The sequence below is a fragment of the Epinephelus fuscoguttatus genome, linkage group LG17, assembly GCF_011397635.1.
Source record: "Epinephelus fuscoguttatus linkage group LG17, E.fuscoguttatus.final_Chr_v1".
Classification (NCBI taxonomy): domain Eukaryota; kingdom Metazoa; phylum Chordata; class Actinopteri; order Perciformes; family Serranidae; genus Epinephelus; species Epinephelus fuscoguttatus.
The window spans coordinates 3095832-3114367 of record NC_064768.1 but is presented as its reverse complement, the minus strand read 5'-3'; the positions used below and the strand labels follow the sequence as shown (position 1 = coordinate 3114367).

Below are 18536 nucleotides of genomic sequence, written 5' to 3'. Positions count from 1 at the left end.
GCTGCACAGCCTGAGACACTCGAGACACTCCCAGCAGTTGAGAACAGCCTCAGCGTACCTATGGACTGTTTCATTGCTATTCTGTTGCTAGGGCAACAACTTTGGTCCCTGTTTACTTCCTGTCAGCTTCTGCATTAACATACATTCAAAGAGGAAATATAAAGAGACCCATTTAGAATGTTTATGTTTCACCAGTTTGAGACGGTCTATAGCGTTACCACCAGCACTCAGTCCCCCGCTGGTGGTGAGGAGGGGGAGATGAAATCCGTGACTTCTTTTAAGTTCGTAAAGGTGTGGATTTCATTTCCCTTGGTGAGCTTTATGTTGGCAGGGTATAGCAGAAACACCTTGTAGCCCAAGGCTCGGGCCTTATGCATCAGCTTATAGCAAGGTTTACGGCGTGCTGCAGTCGCTTCAGCTGGAGGCCACCCACTGTAGGAGGACTTTCCCGTGCCTTATTCATATAGCGAAGGAACTTCATTATCATCGGCTGGGGACCAAGATGTCTCCCGTCAGACCGGTGTACCGGCCGCCTGAGGCGGTGACATCTCATCAGCACTGGGGGGGGAGCTGCCAGATTAGTGGACCATATCAGGATCTTCTCTGTCAGGTAGGCGAGGGCGTTGTGCTTCTCCAGACCCTCTTTAAGGTTGAATATTAGCAAGTTGTCTCTACATGATCTGTCTTCTAGTTCCACCAGTTTTTTTATTGAGAGTTTGCAAGTCCTTCTGACTGGCAGCTGTTGTCTTTTCATTGTTGGAGACGCACTGTTGCAGTTTGGCCGCATCCGAGCAGATTATTTTTATTTCTTCTGTATGGTGTGACAGAACAGAGTTCATCTTGTGTATAGCCAGGTAACGATATTGCAGCCTCTGGAGATGAGGAATTGAGCCATGTTTCAGATAGTCCCAAAAAATCAATATTAGAATTGACAAGAAGATGTTCCAGCTGTTCCCTTTTTGGGACCATACTACGTACATTCAGATGCCCTCCTAAAAGTCCTTTATTTCTGTATTGTGGGTCCCACATTATTTTAGCTTGAGTTTAGAGTATGGAAAAGTTTCATGAACCTATATTTTTTGGTAGCACGATTTCTAAGTTTAGTTATAACATTACTTGGGTTTTTCCGTGAAGACTTGCAAGTCCGCTGTGTATTGTTAGCGTTGCCCCACTGTTGGGCTGGTGGCTGAGGGCATAGTCCCGCTGGGGCTGCCGCTGTAGCAGAGTTGCTATCCGGGGACAGGTTGATGTTACTCGGTGCGCTCCACACCGCCGGGAGTGTGGGATGGATGTTACTCAGACCGCTCCACACCGCTGGGAGTGCCACCGCTGTCGTTGTGTTGTCCATATGCAGCACATTGGTTGAGGCATTCAGCTGCTGGGCCAGCGATTGTGAGTTTACTGGAAGAGCCGTCGCTGTTGTTGGTGAACTGTCGCTTCAAGCTGAGGGTAGTTGGTGCAGGTGTAGCTCCGCTTGAAAGGCCACTGCCACTGCCGTGTCAAGCTAACACCCTGGAACGACCCAACGGGGAAGGCGAGCAGCCGCCAGGTCCTCGGCCAGAGGACGGACTCCACTGGAGAGGCCACCGCAGCCACCGCCGCTGCCAAGCCTCTGCCAGGGACCCACAGGCTAGTGCAATGGGGCCAGGCTAGCTATTGCGCGGGCCAGACTGGCTGCCAAGCAGGACAGGCTAGCTGCTGGTGAGGATTGATGCTTTTCGGAGGCGTATAGAGGCATTTGGATCATTGATGCAGTGCCTGCCTGCCTGCATGTCTGCTCGGCGTCCGCCATGATCGTCAACCATGCAGAAGACCATCTCTGAACAAACAACACGTCGAACCTTTAAGTAGACAGGCAAGAGCAGCAGAAGACCACACTGGGTGCCACTCCTGTCAGCTACAAACGTAAAACTGAGGCTACGATTCACACAGAAAAACGTTGCCTGGTCTGATGAGTCTGGATTTCTGTTCCAGGCCGAACTGGCCGGTGGTCGGAATGTTTTTTTTACCCCATAATATGCAGCCGCAGTTGAGCACAGCAGCCTGCCCTCGCAGCCACAGGTGGCAGTGGCACAGAGTGGAACGTCAGACTGGGTCAATTATGCATATTAAGGGGGAATATGAGCTGTTAGCAAGCACTGCCTACATGGCCCTATCATCCCAGATGGGTCGGGCCAGCCCGACAAACCCGACCGGACCCGCAGGTTCGGGCCGAAAAAATATGCAAATGACTCGGGCCGGTCGGGCCTCGGGCTTCCTTTTTTTCGGGCAGACAATTAGGCTAATGCTGGTGTGTCGGCTGTGTCGGGTCTGGGCTTAAAAACCGCAGGCCGGGTCAAGGGCGCACAGAACATTAAAGGTAGCCTATCAGCAATGTTACACCATACGTGCATAAATCATTAATCTGCTTTATCAATTAAAAATAAAATCCATACTGGCTGACCAGAAAAATGCACAAATTTCTTTATTGCAACAGAAAACATAGCCTATTTCAGAAGAGAGTCTGTGTTCAATGTTAAAAAGATAATATTTGAATATATAGGCTATACATCCTGTTTTCCTGTTCTGTTTCTACATTAATATATAGCCATTTTTACCAGCTCAAGAAAAATACATTAAAGTGAGTAATTCATTTACAGTGTGTATGTGTGTGTGTGTGTGTGTGTGTGTGTGTGTGTGTGTGTGTGTGTGTGTGGCGCTTTTGTTATGTTGATTTTTATGTTCTATTAGTGTTCTAACACTGTGAATTCTTTGCTATAACGTTTATCATTGTTGCTGTTATTGTTATTATTAGCTGACAAGGCCAGTGTCAGTCTTTGAGTTGATGCAGAGGGACAGGATAATGCCAGTCATAGGAGTGAGGAGGAGGAAGAGACAGATGAGGGTGGACAGGAGAAGGAGGAGGAGATGGAGATGGAAGAGGAGGTGGAGGAGAAGAAGGAGGAAGAGGAGGAGGAAGAGGAGGAGAAGGAGGAAAGTGGAGCGGGAAAACAGTGCCAGGTACAGGTGCAGTGTGCAGGACTGGGTCGGCAATAGGTCTTTGCATAGAATTATATTATATTCAATACACTCTACTGACTGACTAGTCTGTGTGTGTTGTGTTTAATATCATTAGATTGTTTTTATACTGCAAATAAAGTATTCGTGTTAAAATTACGGTTCCACTTGCGTCCGTCGTGCAATCAGAAAAAAGACCTCTCCAAATCAAGCTCCCGGGCTGAATTTCAACCCCAGCCCACCCCTGGGTAAGAATTTGGGGTAAACAACATGAAACCATGGATCCATCCTGCCTTGTATGGTGTGGGGGATATTTTCTTTGCGCAATTTGGGCTCCTTAGTACCAACATCGTTTAAAGCCTACCTGAGTATTGTTGCTGACCGTGTCCATCCCCTTATGACTACAGTGTGCCCATCTTCTGATGGCTACTTCCAGCAGGATAACATGCCATGTCACAAAACTCAAATAATCTCAAACTGGCTTCTTGAACATGACGTTGAGTTCATTGTACTCCAGTTGCCTCCACAATCACCAGATCTCAATTCAATAGAGCACCTTTGGGATGTGGTGGAATGGGAGATTCTCATCATGGATGTGCAGCCAACAAATCTGCAGTGACTGTGTAATGCTATCACACAATGTTAAATCTATAACACCAAGAATTAAAAAGGGGGTCCAACCTGGTACTAGCAAACATGAATCAAGATTGTGTTACTCAATTGCCTATTTCTCACCTCAGATGTTCACAGGAACATATTTTAGTGCCCTGTGTAGCTGTAACATGAGAAGGTTTACTCTGGCCACTGCTTCGTTATAGCTCAACTGTTTCCAACATGACGGCCGAGTCACAAACTTTTTCATTTTACACCTCAACAGTAGACTGAAACGTTTTTTGTTTTTTTTCTGAAAACATTGTCACCCAAATCCTTGCTTTATATCTGGGGGATTTTGAACTGGATTCTAGGAGAAGTAAAGAGTCAGTAAGTGTGAAGTAAAGTTGGCGATGAATTAAACTGCATTTTATTAGTCAGGACATGTTGAATATGATGTGATGTGCTACAGTGAGAGAATGTATGAGAAGAGTTCTACCTTGAAAATAGAACAAGTCGATAACATACATTCTTCTTTTTCTTCTTCTAATTCTCACTGCAGAGCCTCACTTCCTGCACGCCATCGACTATGGGAACTACGTCTACTTCTTCCTCAGTGAGATTGCAGTGGAGTACACTACCCTCGGCAAGGTGCACCTGTGTGTGTGTGTGTGTGTGTGTGTGTGTATGTAGAACAATATTATACAGTATCCGTAAATGTGTATTAAGGCAGTAAACTCAGCTCTGATTGGCTGTGCATGATGAATACAGGTGTTTTCTTCAGGTCAGGTCTCAGTCTGCAGAGCTGTCTCTGAAGGTAACCTCTTTATCGAAAGCCTAAAAACTAAATTCAGGCAAAAGCGAATGACTTCTGTCTGACTGAAATCCTGTGAGGGGCTGCTTCACCTGTTAATCATGATCCTTGTGTATAATTGTATTTTTAAACTCATTTTAAGTGTCTGCATTTACATGCCAACCTCTGCTTTGAGGATACCTTGTCACAGTTCAGTAAAGCAGCACACTGCATTAACAACCCTCATCTCTGCAGCTGAATGAAGATCCTGCCTGTAAAACACTCTCCAGATATTATTTTGGCTTTGTTGTACATTGGCAACGTTTCACTCGGAAGGATAGTATACACTGATCAGCCAAAACATTCAAACCATTGACAGCTGAAGTGAATAACATTGATAATCTGGTTATAATACAGTGTTCTAATGGGAAACGTTTGGGTCCTGGCCAGACGTTGCACTAGACTTTTTCGTCGCCGGTCATTTTGACCAACAGGGTCATAAAAATCCGGTCATAATCTATTTTTACCGGTCATTTTAATTTTCCTTTAAGATACAGTACAGGCCAAAAGTTTGGACACACCTTCTCATTCAATGCGTTTTCTTTATTTTCATGACTATTTACATTGTAGATTCTCACTGAAGGCATCAAAACTATGAATGAACACATGTGGAGTTATGTACTTAACAAAAAAAGGTGAAAGAACTGAAAACATGTTTTATATTCTAGTTTCTTCAAAATAGCCACCCTTTGCTCTGATTACTGCTTTGCACACTCTCGGCATTCTCTCCATGAGCTTCAAGAGGTAGTCACCTGAAATGGTTTTCCAACAGTCTTGAAGGAGTTCCCAGAGGCGTTTAGCACTTGTTGGCCCCTTTGCCTTCACTCTGCGGTCCAGCTCACCCCAAAGCATCTCGATTGGGTTCAGGTCCGGTGACTGTGGAGGCCAGGTCATCTGCAGCAGCACTCCATCACTCTCCTTCTTGGTCAAATAGCCCTTACACAGCCTGGAGGTGTGTTTGGGGTCATTGTCCTGTTGAAAAATAAATGATCGTCCAAATAAACGCAAACCGGATGGGATGGCATGTCGCTGCAGGATGCTGTGGTAGCCATGCTGGTTCAGTGTGCCTTCAATTTTGAATAAATCCCCAACAGTGTCACCAGCAAAACACCCCCACACCATCACACCTCCTCCTCCATGCTTCACAGTGGGAACCAGGCATGTGGAATCCATCCGTTCACCTTTTCTGCGTCTCACAAAGACACGGAGGTTGGAACCAAAGATCTCAAATTTGGACTCATCAGACCAAAGCACAGATTTCCACTGGTCTAATGTCCATTCCTTGTGTTTCTTGGCCCAAACAAATCTCTTCTGCTTGTTGCCTCTCCTTAGCAGTGGTTTCCTAGCAGCTATTTGACCATGAAGGCCTGATTCGCGCAGTCTCCTCTTAACAGTTGTTCTAGAGATGGGTCTGCTGCTAGAACTCTGTGTGGCATTCATCTGGTCTCTGATCTGAGCTGCTGTTAACTTGCGATTTCTGAGGCTGGTGACTCGGATGAACTTATCCTCAGAAGCAGAGGTGACTCTTGGTCTTCCTTTCCTGGGTCGGTCCTCATGTGTGCCAGTTTCGTTGTAGCGCTTGATGGTTTTGCGACTCCACTTGGGGACACATTTAAAGTTTTGCAATTTTCCGGACTGACTGACCTTCATTTCTTAAAGTAATGATGGCCACTCGTTTTTCTTTAGTTAGCTGATTGGTTCTTGCCATAATATGAATTTTAACAGTTGTCCAATAGGGCTGTCGGCTGTGTATTAACCTGACTTCTGCACAACACAACTGATGGTCCCAACCCCATTGATAAAACAAGAAATTCCACTAATTAACCCTGATAAGGCACACCTGTGAAGTGGAAACCATTTCAGGTGACTACCTCTTGAAGCTCATGGAGAGAATGCCAAGAGTGTGCAAAGCAGTAATCAGAGCAAAGGGTGGCTATTTTGAAGAAACTAGAATATAAAACATGTTTTCAGTTCTTTCACCTTTTTTTGTTAAGTACATAACTCCACATGTGTTCATTCATAGTTTTGATGCCTTCAGTGAGAATCTACAATGTAAATAGTCATGAAAATAAAGAAAACGCATTGAATGAGAAGGTGTGTCCAAACTTTTGGCCTGTACTGTATTCAAAGACATTTAGTTTTCATTCGTTCGTTTTTAATAAATCGAACAATCAAGTTATAAAGTGGGCATTAATAAGGACATGAATGAAAAGATGAACAGACATCCACACACTAATGCCATTCTGGACACACCGGACGCGGAACCGAAGCGCAGCGCCCAGCAGCGGAGGCAGTTTTCAATCGGCGCCCATGTTAACCTATCTGACTGTCCACACAGGGCGCTGAGCAGAGCGGAGCACCTGCGGAGGCAGCGCTTCAGTTCGGTACTCCGCTTTCTGGGGGTTGTCGGGGCATATTTTAAAGTGCAACCACACATCTGATGACCTCTTGAACATGTCTGCCAGCTCTGAGTGCGCTCGTTGTCAGTATCGGACTGGTGGGGGTTAGTGTTGCGTTTAAGGCCTCCCCCAAAAAAACGGGAAAAAAAGCGCCAAAGCTTTGATTTTTTTTTTTTTTTTTTCACAATCGAATCCCGTGCCATCAAACAAAGCTTCGATGGCAAATCTAATCAAGCATCTGTGGGATGTGCTGTTACCCCAGCCATTCCCCAACTCCACAGTGCGGCCTCCTTGGATCCTATTGAGGCATGTACCCCAGGACCTCTGCAGATATTCTGTGGTGTGTGGCACCAGGGCATTGGCAGAGGATCCTTTGAGACTTCTTGGCTTTTGAGGTGGGGTACTATGTAGCCCCACAAATGCTTGATCAGATTGGAATCTGGGAATTTTGAAGGCCAGGTCAACACTTTGAGCTCTTTGTCACATTCTTTTGGTCATTCCAAAATATTTTTTGTGGTGTGGCATGGTGCATTGTTGTCCTGGGGGGATCACTGCGATGTGTGGGTGGGTGGAGTGTTTCAAGTGGCATCCACATGAATGCCAAAGGTTTCATAGCAGAACATTGTATTGTAACAAGATGAACAGTGTTATCCACTTCGCCTAAAAAACACAGACTGAGCTGTCTCACCTTAAACCAGTTGATTCTGTTCTCGTCTTTCTCTGCACAAAAACATCTTATTTCCCACAGAACTATGCCATCTGGTGGTTATCTTTATTCTCAGGTTATCCTTAATACATTATATTAAGAGAAACAAGCTCTCTGCTTTACAGACTGATTTAGCTGTTAGTATTTTAAAACTCTCTCAATTTAGTAACATTTAGTAACAAAGAACTCCCACACACTGTGTTCTGTACTTGCAATAAGAACAGTGTTTGAGTGCAAAAGGGCTGACCCAAAAAATTCGAAGCTTCGAAGCTTCGTTTAATGGCACGGGATTCGATTGTGAAAAAAAAATCGAAGCTTTGGTGCTTTTTTTCCCGTTTTTTTGGGGATGCCTTAAACGCAACACTAACCCACACCAGTCTGATACTGACAATGAGTGCACTCAGGGCTGGCAGACATGTCCAAGAGGTCATCAGATGTGTGGTTGCACTTTAAAATATGCCCCGACAACCCCCAGAAAGCAGAGTGCCAGATTTGCCAAAAGCAATTGGCATATCACAACTCAACAACAAATTTGGGAAATCACTTGAAAAACGTAAGTAGTAATTAAAAAAGAAAAAAATGAATGGTTGTTTGTCTCTATGTTATTGACTGGGAGGAGTGGTGCCCGCTCTGGATACGTAACTGGGAAAACAAAGATGTTTACCGCAGACATTCTTGTGAGTTGGTGCGTCAGAAGAACCCGATATGGCCTCCAGAACAGGTGGCAAAAGTAGCCCAGCAGGAGTTTGAAATATCTGGTGACCTGTCCAGGGTGTACCCTGCCTCTCGCCCAATGTCAGCTGGGATAGGCTCCAGCCCCCCCGCGACCCTCAAGAGGATGAAGCGGTTAGAAGATGAATGAATGAATAAATGAAAATCTCCGACAAGGAAATAGAAAGCCCGACGCACAATGGAGTCCTGCTATTATCCTGCTTGAACACAGACGACTAAATTCTTTAAACAGTGTGACTCAAAATACTGATAAAATAGATTTTATTGATGTAAAATATGCATTTTCCAGTTCCACTGGTCCGCTCTGAGTCTGGTGTCAGAGACACTTCTGATGCTCTGAGTTGCGTATCTGTTTGATTTGATTGTGCTGCAGTATGCGCCGAGGTTTTAATTTAGTGTTCAATCAAAAGTTAAACGCTACTTATCACCGACCATTAGTGTTTTTTCGTTTGTGAATAGTTTTATCTTAATTCTAGGGTTGGAAGAAACTACGTTTTCGCCATAATTTTTTTTTTTAAACCCCCCCTCGAATGCTTCGAATTAAATTCGTTCTGTTCTGAGCTCTCAAGCTTCAAATGTCCATAAATGGATTCAAAGGTCCATTTGTTCCACTGAAGCTTACCCAGGGTCTTCTCTGATGCACCAGTTGACCTACAGGTGTTCAGAAGTTGTGTTTTTTCCAAACTCTCTGGATTATAAAATGAGTTGGTGATCACTTATCACAGTGGAAGTTACCACGTAATCTGTAAGAGGGCTGTCGGCTCATGGTCGGCAGCCCAGTTTATTAGTGACACCCAACAATTTTAACTTGTAAGATGGTGCAAATCTTGGCACCCTCCAAGTGAAGGCCATGAATGAGACTAAATAAATCCAAAGAGCAGACATCATAAACACCTGTAGTAAAGCCATCTCTCTCTCTGTCTCTGTCCAGGTGGTGTTTTCTCGAGTGGCCCGGGTTTGTAAGAACGATAACGGAGGTTCTCCCAGAGTTCTGGAGAGATACTGGACTTCCTTCCTCAAGGTGACTTCACACTGAATGAGTTAAACGTATATGAACTACGATTGTGCTTTGAGGTTCTCTGATGTGTGAGAATAATGGAGGATAATAGTGGATGGAAGTGATGCCAGAACCTTTTTTCTACTTCATTCAATACCCATCATGTGAATGGAAGCATTTAGTAAAGTACTTTAATTGCTTTTGAGTGATTTAGTGGCATCTCAGCATGCTGAACTGCTAACTCCATCAAATACACTGCGCTTGACTTCAACACACCTCAGACTGTACGGGTTGCAGCTGCACATCCAAATAATAATTTGTTTCTAGATCCTGGTACAAAAAGGATCCAATGTAGGTATCATATGACTGTAGAAGTTTCAATGCGACTTTTGGTTGATACCTCAAAGGTATCGAGTTCCAGTACTCAGCCCTAAAGATGGATGTCATAAGTGTCACAATGTGAGGTGAATTAGAGTCTTTTATTGGCATGTTTCAGACACATTAGCTCATTAATGTTGCGGTATTTTTTATGGCTGTTCCACAACTCAGCACTTCGCATGTGTGTGTATGTGTATGTGTGTGTCTCTATTCAGGCTCGTCTGAACTGTTCAGTTCCTGGAGAGTCGTTCTTCTACTTCGACATTCTTCAGTCTCTCACCAATGTGCTGCAAATCAACCAGAGACCTGCTGTGGTCGGAGTCTTCACCACTCAGGCCAACAGGTGCACATCTTTCTGTCTTTGTGAGAACCAGTATCAGTCTTGAACATGAGGAGTGATGAAATGACATTAAAAAGTGAGAACAGTCTTTAGGACATGAAGACATTTTTAGAAAGTGAGAACATAAGTCCAAAGTGAGTCAAAGTGAGGACATTTTTGAAAACTTGAAGAGAGTTTTTACAAAGACTTTTTTTTTCTTTTAGAAATGAGGGCATTATTAGAATGTTAGGATATATTTTTGAGAAGTGAAACTGTTTTAGGAAGTGGGGACATTTAATTGGCTCCTCAGTCATTAAGACTTGGTTCTAGAGTCATGGTTAAGGTATATATTAGGAATATATTGTGTCAACAACATTTCTCACAAGATGAACAAAACTATTTATGCATTAAAAGAGGGGAAAAACTCACTCTTCACTTATTTCTGTTTTTTCTCTCTTTTTTTCTGTCATTGTTCCCTTATTGCATTTCTTTCTGTGTTTTTTTCTTTCTGTTGTCCTTTAAGTCCTTGTTCTACTCAAGGAAGTTCACCTCATTAGTTTTTTCTGCTCAGTGTGTTGAACTCAGTGTTACAGTAGAGAGGCTCCTTTCTTATGTGTCCAGTGAACTTTATAAATTTACACTCTGTATGGATCATATCATGTTTGTTGTGCTGTGAGTCAGAAACTCAGCAGAGTGCTTGCAGGCTTTCAATGTGTTTTTATTAGTTTTGGTTTATTTTCAGTTTTGGTTTACTGACTCAGTTAGGTTTGAAGGTTTGGTCTGACATGGAGAAAATGTCCTCTGAGCTCCCCTCATCACAGTCTCAGAATGTCCTCCTGCTCTCTGAACATTATGAGAGAATTATTATTTGCAGCTTATTAAACGTGAATCTGTCTGTGGTTCTCTGCAGTATCCCCGGCTCGGCAGTTTGTGCGTTCTACATGGACGATATAGAGAAAGTCTTCAATGGTAAATTCAAGGAGCAGCGGACCAGTGACTCGTCCTGGACTCCAGTACCTGACGAGCAGGTTCCCAGACCACGGTGAGACACCACTATTAGGGTTATCTAAAAACACTGTATCTCTGTGTAGCACATTAAAGAGTTCACAGCAGCATTTTAACATGAAATGTTTTTTTGTTTTTTTTTCCTCCAGGCCTGGTACGTGTGCAGGCGATGGTCCAGCTGCAGACTACAAATCATCAGTTCAGTTCCCAGATGAGACACTGACATTTATCAAGTCCTATCCTCTGATGGATGAAGCTGTCCCCTCCGTCAACGACCGGCCCTGCTTTACCAGGACCTCCAGCAGGTAACACGCATACACACACACGCGCACACACAGGCATTCTAGTGTAGTATTGACCAGTCACATTAGAGCAGAAATATTTTGCTTCAATCCAGATTTGTTTGCATTGAGCCTTTCAGAAACATTTTCTGTTGAGTTTCTCCTGGGTTTCAGCCTCAATACCTGCTTGAACTCGACTCAGCGTAGACAACAACAGAAGACGCGGGACAACTTGACTCATTTTCTTCTTTTGTTCAAATGATGATCAGTTTTTGAGTACTAGGTAGATAAAGAGAGAAACATAAATCCTGTCAGTTAATTCAACCAATAAATGCATGTCTTAAATCACATAAATCACCTCATTTCAATCAAAACATCATATTTTCATGTCGAATACACTTGTTAATATAATCAATCTTATGCTGTGCCAAATATTTATTAAATGTATGTATTGTAATTTTCAAAATATACTATGTTTTCCGCAATATTTGTAATAATTATTGAATTACTTTTACTTTAGCTTTTAATCCCAAATACAATAAATCCATATTTCCAACTAATATTCATAAAGCCCATCAATGAATAAAGTGACTTTAAATCATTTCATTCACACATATAAAATTTGCGTTATCAAAACAATAAGTCACTAAACATACAAACACCTTATAATCAACTCAGAGATCGACAACACATTACTACATTACGTGAATGAAATGAATAACCATATCTACACAAAGCACCATCTCACAACTTGTATGAATGAATATCAGAGGATCACTCCTGCTGCTTGCGTAACACCGCGGCTTGCAAGCTATGTACTTTATTTGTGGTAAGTCGTAGATTATTGTTACTTGCGCTACTGTCAAACATATACACATATACATTCCAACAGTGTCTCTGCAGTCATCTTAGCACTGATGTAAATGACATTTCTCCGACCTGTTTCTCTGTGCAGGAGACAAAGGAAGTGCACCTGCACAGCTGATATTAATTAATTGACCAGCTCACCTATGCCTCTATTTCCGTGCTACTTAAATTACATAATTCTAAAACCATAGCAAAAGAATGATAAAGAAAATAACAGTCTTTTAATGTATGCCTTAATATTATCAGTGCAGTCACAAAACTGTTTGTTGTCTGTCTTGCTGCACCTGTATTAACGGAGCAGTCCAGCAGCAATCTAACATCACCATGAATCATTTTCATCAAAGAAAGTTGATTTTCACATGATCCGTTTTGTTTCAGTATCGTAGTCGACTGGCTTCTGATTCAGCTCAGGAAGTTACAGTGTTGACATGGAAATTGCAGAGTGATATTTTAAGTGATCTGTAATGCTGATTTGATCACGTTCTAATGTCTAGTTGACCCATCAGATTGCCTGGTTGGATCCTCCTGTTGTATGATATGATGTTATAGCCCAGCTTATTTTTTTCTCCTTCTTATGCCGAACTTGAAAGTATGATCATAAATAACAGAAGTTAGCTTCTTTAGTCTAGTGTCAAGTGATAGAAAAGAGTCCATCATAGAGTCAGGGGGACGATTGGGAAATTGCAGGAATTTATTCTGTATAAAAAATAAAAATAAAAATATGAAGAAATTGGAACAGGTGAGTATTTGGAAGATTAAATTTAGCTGATAAGACTGCAAATGAGTAAAACACCTCTTCATCATACAAGTCGTAAATGGTCTGCAGACCCTTGTATGACCAGGACTGAAAAACTGGATGTGAACAAGATGGTAAGAATAAGTGATTTTGAAAAACTGGAGCTAGACCTGATAATGCATGAAGGCCAAAATGTCTCCTAAACTGACTCTAGATTTTTAAGGAGTTGGTTACTATTGGATTTTGCGCGAATTGTCTAATTGGAAGAGGAAGCTGGGAGCAGACCACTGACCAGAGGGAAAGATTTGAGGATGTTGTTTCCATCTGGGCCCAATGTGGTTGTTCGCCTGATTTCATATTTGTATTCCAAAAAAGACGTTTGTAAATATTACAAGACCAGCAATACTGGCAGAAATTGGGTAGAGCCAGGCCTCCTTTGGACTTGGGGAGCAGCTTACAAATATTGATACATGTTGTAAAACATACAGAAACTGAGGTAGCACCACCATTTTTATCAACTTAACACAACCCATTAAAGACAGCTGAAGGGAAGATCATCTGGATAAGTCCAATTTACAATGATCTAATAATATGTGAAAATTTTTAGAAAAGAGATCCACAAATGACCTGGAGATGAAGATACCTAGGTATTTAATTCCCTCTGAAACCTTCCGAAAAGGAAAGAGAGCGTGAGGATACTTATCAGCGGGTGAATTTACTGAGAAATATTTACCTTTTCCGAGGTTAAGTTCATAACCAGAAACTCGTCGTCCATACTCGTACTCGTCGTCCTCCGCTTATCCGGGTCCGGGTCGTGGGGGCAGCAGCCTCAGCAAAGAAGCCCAGACAGTCCTCTCCCCAGCCACTTCCGTCAGCTCCTTTGAGGGAACCCCGAGGCATTCCCAGGCCAGCCGGGCGATGTAATCCCTCCAGCATGTCCTGGGGCGGCCCCGAGGTCTCCTCCCGGTTGGACATGCCCGAAACACCTCCCAAGGGAGGCATCCGGAAGGCATCCTTACCAGATGCCTGAATCTACTCCTTGTCCCTCCCGGATGTCCGAGCTCCTCACCCTATCTCTAAGGCTGAGCCCAGCCGCCCTGCGGAGGAAACTCATTTCGGCTGCTTGTACTCGCGATCTTGTTCTTTCGGTCACTACCCAGAGCTTGTGACCATAGGTGAGGGTTGGAACGTAGATCGACCAGTAAATCGAGAGCTTCGCTTTCTACTGCAAGGGCAAACAATAACAGGGACAATGAAAAAAGGCCAGATTTTATACCATTAATTTTATGGATGCTACAAATGTTTTAAGAGTGTAAAACAGATACCCTATCATATGCTTTTTCCGCATCTAAAGACAGTACGATTTCAGGACAATTAGTGGTAGGAGAAAAAAAGAATATTTAACAACTTTCTGATATTTGAAAACGACTGCCTTCCTGAAATGAAACCTGTCTGATCAGGGTTGATCAGGCTTGGTATAACTTTTTGAAGATGAGAAGCCAAGACCTTAGTCAATATCTTAAAGTCTATATATAAGAGAGAGATTGGCCTGTAGCTGCCACACAGTAGTGGGTCCTTGTCCTTTTTAAGCAACAAGGTAATAGAGGCCTCTGATAAGCTAGATGGAAGGTGACCTTTCAGACGGGAATCATTAAATACTCTTACTAAGACTGGGGCAAGTACTGTTGTAAAGGCTTTATAAAACTGGTAAAACCATCAGGGCCCAGTGACTTGTTACTTTGCAAAGATCTGAGATTAGGTATGGAGGAGAAGAATTTGGATATAAATTTATCATCATCCCAAGTTGGAGCGTAAATTGAGGCCAGTACTACGGGAGTATTCTGTAATCTGCCGGACACTATAACGTATTGACCATTTGGGTCAGATATAACAGTAGTTGGTTCATAAGCAATATCCCTATGAATAATAAGAGCCGCCCCTCTAGCCCTCTCAGAGAACCTAGAATTAAATAAGTGACCCATCCATGTGTGGCGTGAGCAAGGGGATAAGGGGGACTGTTGACAGCGCCACCTAAGGGCATTTCACCCCCAGGAAATTATGAAATTGGGTTTCACTACTTAAGCACAGGGCACACAGGTTCATTGACACACAGGGCCGGAGACGTGTTCCAAAAAATATACATCTTTATTTAATGAATTAACATGCTGTAGCTACAGGTTAGGCATCATTATAAAGGCTTGGTAAAACAACTCCCGGTAGGCAGGGGCACACGAGAGACAGGGCTGGGGCTTACCCCAGCAGCAGAAAATCTAGAGGGGTAGGGATCCAAAAAAAACTAAACACCACCCGTCACACAGCACACTAACAACAAAGGAATCGTGGTACCAAAACCAGCTGAAGTAAAATACATTAAAATCACACTAACTGAGCACAGCCAAAATAAACCCCAAAAAAGTATGTATACACAAAATAAACAAAATCCAAATACACCAATACTTAACCTATGGAGAAAAACAAATCAAAATAAATCTCACAAATAAATAAAATACACTTGTGCAAATTAATAGTAGATAACTGAGACAAAAAACAATAACTAACCAAATGAACTGAGGCCACAGAACTAATCCGCCTCAGAAAAAGAAGAGAAAAGAAATGAAACAATGTAAATACAATAAAAGGTGTCTGCTTAATGAGCAGTATTAACCAGGCGGGCCAAAAAGAAAGCCAAACATTACTCTGAAGAAAGAGTATCTGCAGGAAAAGAGAGAGCCAAAACAGCAGTCTGTCCCAGAGTGTGGCAGCCAGAGACGGGCCGCACACTGGAGCGCAGCCGGAGAACACAAGTGAAGCCTCACAGAGAGCAGGTGGGTAAGAGCAATGAAACTCACTGCTCAACACTCATAGAAACCAAGCTGCGCCCAGCAAAAGCCCGCACGGAGTCGCTCCCCCTACCCGCAGCCACGCCAGGGCACTTTAATTGGGGATGCCGATGAGCCAAGACGCAATATCTTGGCCATGCCAAACAATTAAAATTAAACAAATTAAAGTGTCTGGGAGTCTGGCACAGTGCCATATAGTGGTAGGGAGGGAAAATCATCCATCCAGTCACACATGGCTTTTAGATACCAGCGATATCTGAAGTGCAAAGGTGTGTCTCATGGAGAAAACAAAGGTCTCCCCTGAGGTGCTGTTGGTGTGTGATTACCTTGCTGGATTTGGTGACGCCATTCATCCCTTTAAACATTCAAGAAATTAAGCGAATATTTCTACCACACACTGGCATGGTCCCTTAAGATACAACGTAACCTGAGCAGTGTAAACGGGGAAGAAAGCAGACAAACAAACAAACAAAAAAAAGGCACATATGCACACACACACCCTAATCCCGAAGGAAACATCAAACTTTATATCTCCCTAGATACAGCAGCACTTTCTTGTTGTCCTTCCCAACAAAGGTTAATCCTCTCCTGTCCCTAACAACACTGTTTCTGTTAAAGTAACCTTACCTCAATGTAAACAATATAATGTAGTACCTAACACGAAAATATAAAGAACAAGAACAAGCAAACAAGAAAAACAACAAAACTAAACAAAACAGAACAAACAAACAAAACAAAACACTTTAAGGTAGCACATCTTAGTGGGATGGTGCCATTTCTCTAACTTATGAGTTGGCAAAACACAAAAATATAGGATCTCAGACAAAACACCACAGCCTAAACAAGGGGTCCTGTCATAGCAGCTTATAACTACAGTAAACTGTTGGGTGAATATATTACAGCATGTCACAACGCCAGAAATATTTCAGTGTAAGACAGTGTTTTTATACCTCCGTGCTGGCGATAGCCAGAGGCATTATGTTTTCGGGCTGTTTGTTCATACGGACGTTTGTCCGTCCTTATACTTCTGGCCATTATTCAGCGTCACATCTTAGGAACAGAGGGGTAGACATTTGAGTGTTCACCTTGTAACTGTGGTGATTATATATAACGTTGGCGTGTTTCGTGGCCGGTCGCTGTTATAGTTTAACAGCACTTGGTGGCATCTGGGAAACGTGACAGGGCAAGAACAAAAGTTAAGGCAGCGAAAGTCTGAGTAGGGCAGGTGGGAGGGGTGGTGGATGGGTCCAACAAACACAGACTTGCACCTGGGAGAGCAGTGTTTCCGCCCCGTAAATGATTATACAGCCAAACCCCGTTCTTTTTTCCTTAACCCAACCACGTGTGTTTGTTGTTAAAGGAAAAGACAATTTATTTGGGGTGTTGTACCGACGTAGTGTGTTTATTTTGAAAGAAACCTATACATTTCCTGCGTCCTAGAACGTCAACAACGAACACACCCAGGGTACCTTTCATTGTTGTATCTGGATGTGGAAAGTCCGTGACCAAATGTCAATATGTTATGAGGTTGGAGTGAGAATGTGTTGATTGCACAGCTCTTCTGTGTGTGAAGCATCCACATTTTCAAGGACATGGATGTAAACTGTCAGAGAAAGTTGACTGGTGCATGGAGGCATGCAACCGGAAATTCTAGTTTCTTTTTTTATATTCAATTTTTTTTATTTATGATATATATTCTATTGTGTATGTAATGTGTGACATTTTCTTTTGGCAACATGTTTGATCCATAATGTCATGTCAATAAAGCTGATTAAATTGAAACGAGAATATGGCCCGAAAGGCTTATCGTTATCAGACAGATGCCCCCAGCACTGTGGGATGACTGTTACTGGATGTATATCATACAGTTTCTCAGTGTCTCCTCAACTGCAAACATAGAGACAGGAAAGAGAATTCTGTTTTATTTTACTCCAGTAAAGCTGTGACTATTTGACCATCATCCCAAGGATCATAAATCCCCCTTCACCGCCTGGTGACGTCAATGTTTCCAGCCTCATCAATCACGTTTGTGTTGATGCTGTTAGGTGAAACTGTGAAGAACTGATGTGTCTGTAATCAGCAGTCTGTCACAGTGACCAATGTATCTATCCTGAGCACATCATGTCACATCATAGCAGACAATGACTCACATTAAAGTATTTCTTTTCTCTCCCAGCATGATAAAAAAATACATCACATGAGATTTGGTTAAAACAGTGGGAGTAATGATTCTACATCCTGGCATTGAGTGCAGCTTTTGTTTACTTGTTGCTAACTGTCTGATTTGTGGAGGCTGATGAGATTTAATAGAAGAAACTCTGGATTGTTGTTGTGACTCTGGAACACGTTTACAAGATGCAACAGTGAAGTTATCTGCAGCTTCAGGACCATCGTCAGATCTTGGAGCCAGTGAAATGTAGAGTCATCACAGGCTCCATGACTGTGGTCGGAATTTTTAACACATCTTTGATCTCCTCAATCAGCAGCAGTGAGTTCAGTGTCAGCTTCAGTCCAGACAGATAACAGAGGAACACAGCGGCAAAGAAAGAGATCCAACATATCAAGAGGGAAGACGAGAATGTGCGGCGAGTTTTAAAGTTCCAGCCGCTCTGGGATAATGTCTCCAGGATAATCATCATCAGCTCTGATCAGTCGTCAGCACACAGGAAGTCCCCTCTGTCTATTTCCGTCTCTCTGCCTTGATGCTCTGAAAGTCTCTGACCTTTGTAATCTGAGTCTGCAGGTTTCAAACGACTTTCTGATGGAGTCTAATTACCAGTCTGAAATGGGAATGAGACATTGGCATTAGCCCCAGCTCTGAAAAGGCCCAAGCTG

General features: G+C 42.9%; 1 protein-coding gene across 2 annotated transcripts in view; it reads left to right on the top strand.

The window, feature by feature from the left end:
• The window catches only part of LOC125904249 (semaphorin-6D-like), a 514236-nt gene that overhangs the window by 336565 nt on the left and 159135 nt on the right, over positions 1-18536 (top strand). For both annotated transcript variants that reach the window (XM_049601535.1, XM_049601534.1), the window contains exons 11-15: positions 4151-4239; positions 9210-9299; positions 9869-9996; positions 10883-11014; positions 11127-11282. In XM_049601535.1, coding sequence (XP_049457492.1) covers positions 4151-4239; positions 9210-9299; positions 9869-9996; positions 10883-11014; positions 11127-11282 — 595 coding nt within the window. The remainder of the gene's footprint in view (positions 1-4150; positions 4240-9209; positions 9300-9868; positions 9997-10882; positions 11015-11126; positions 11283-18536) is intronic.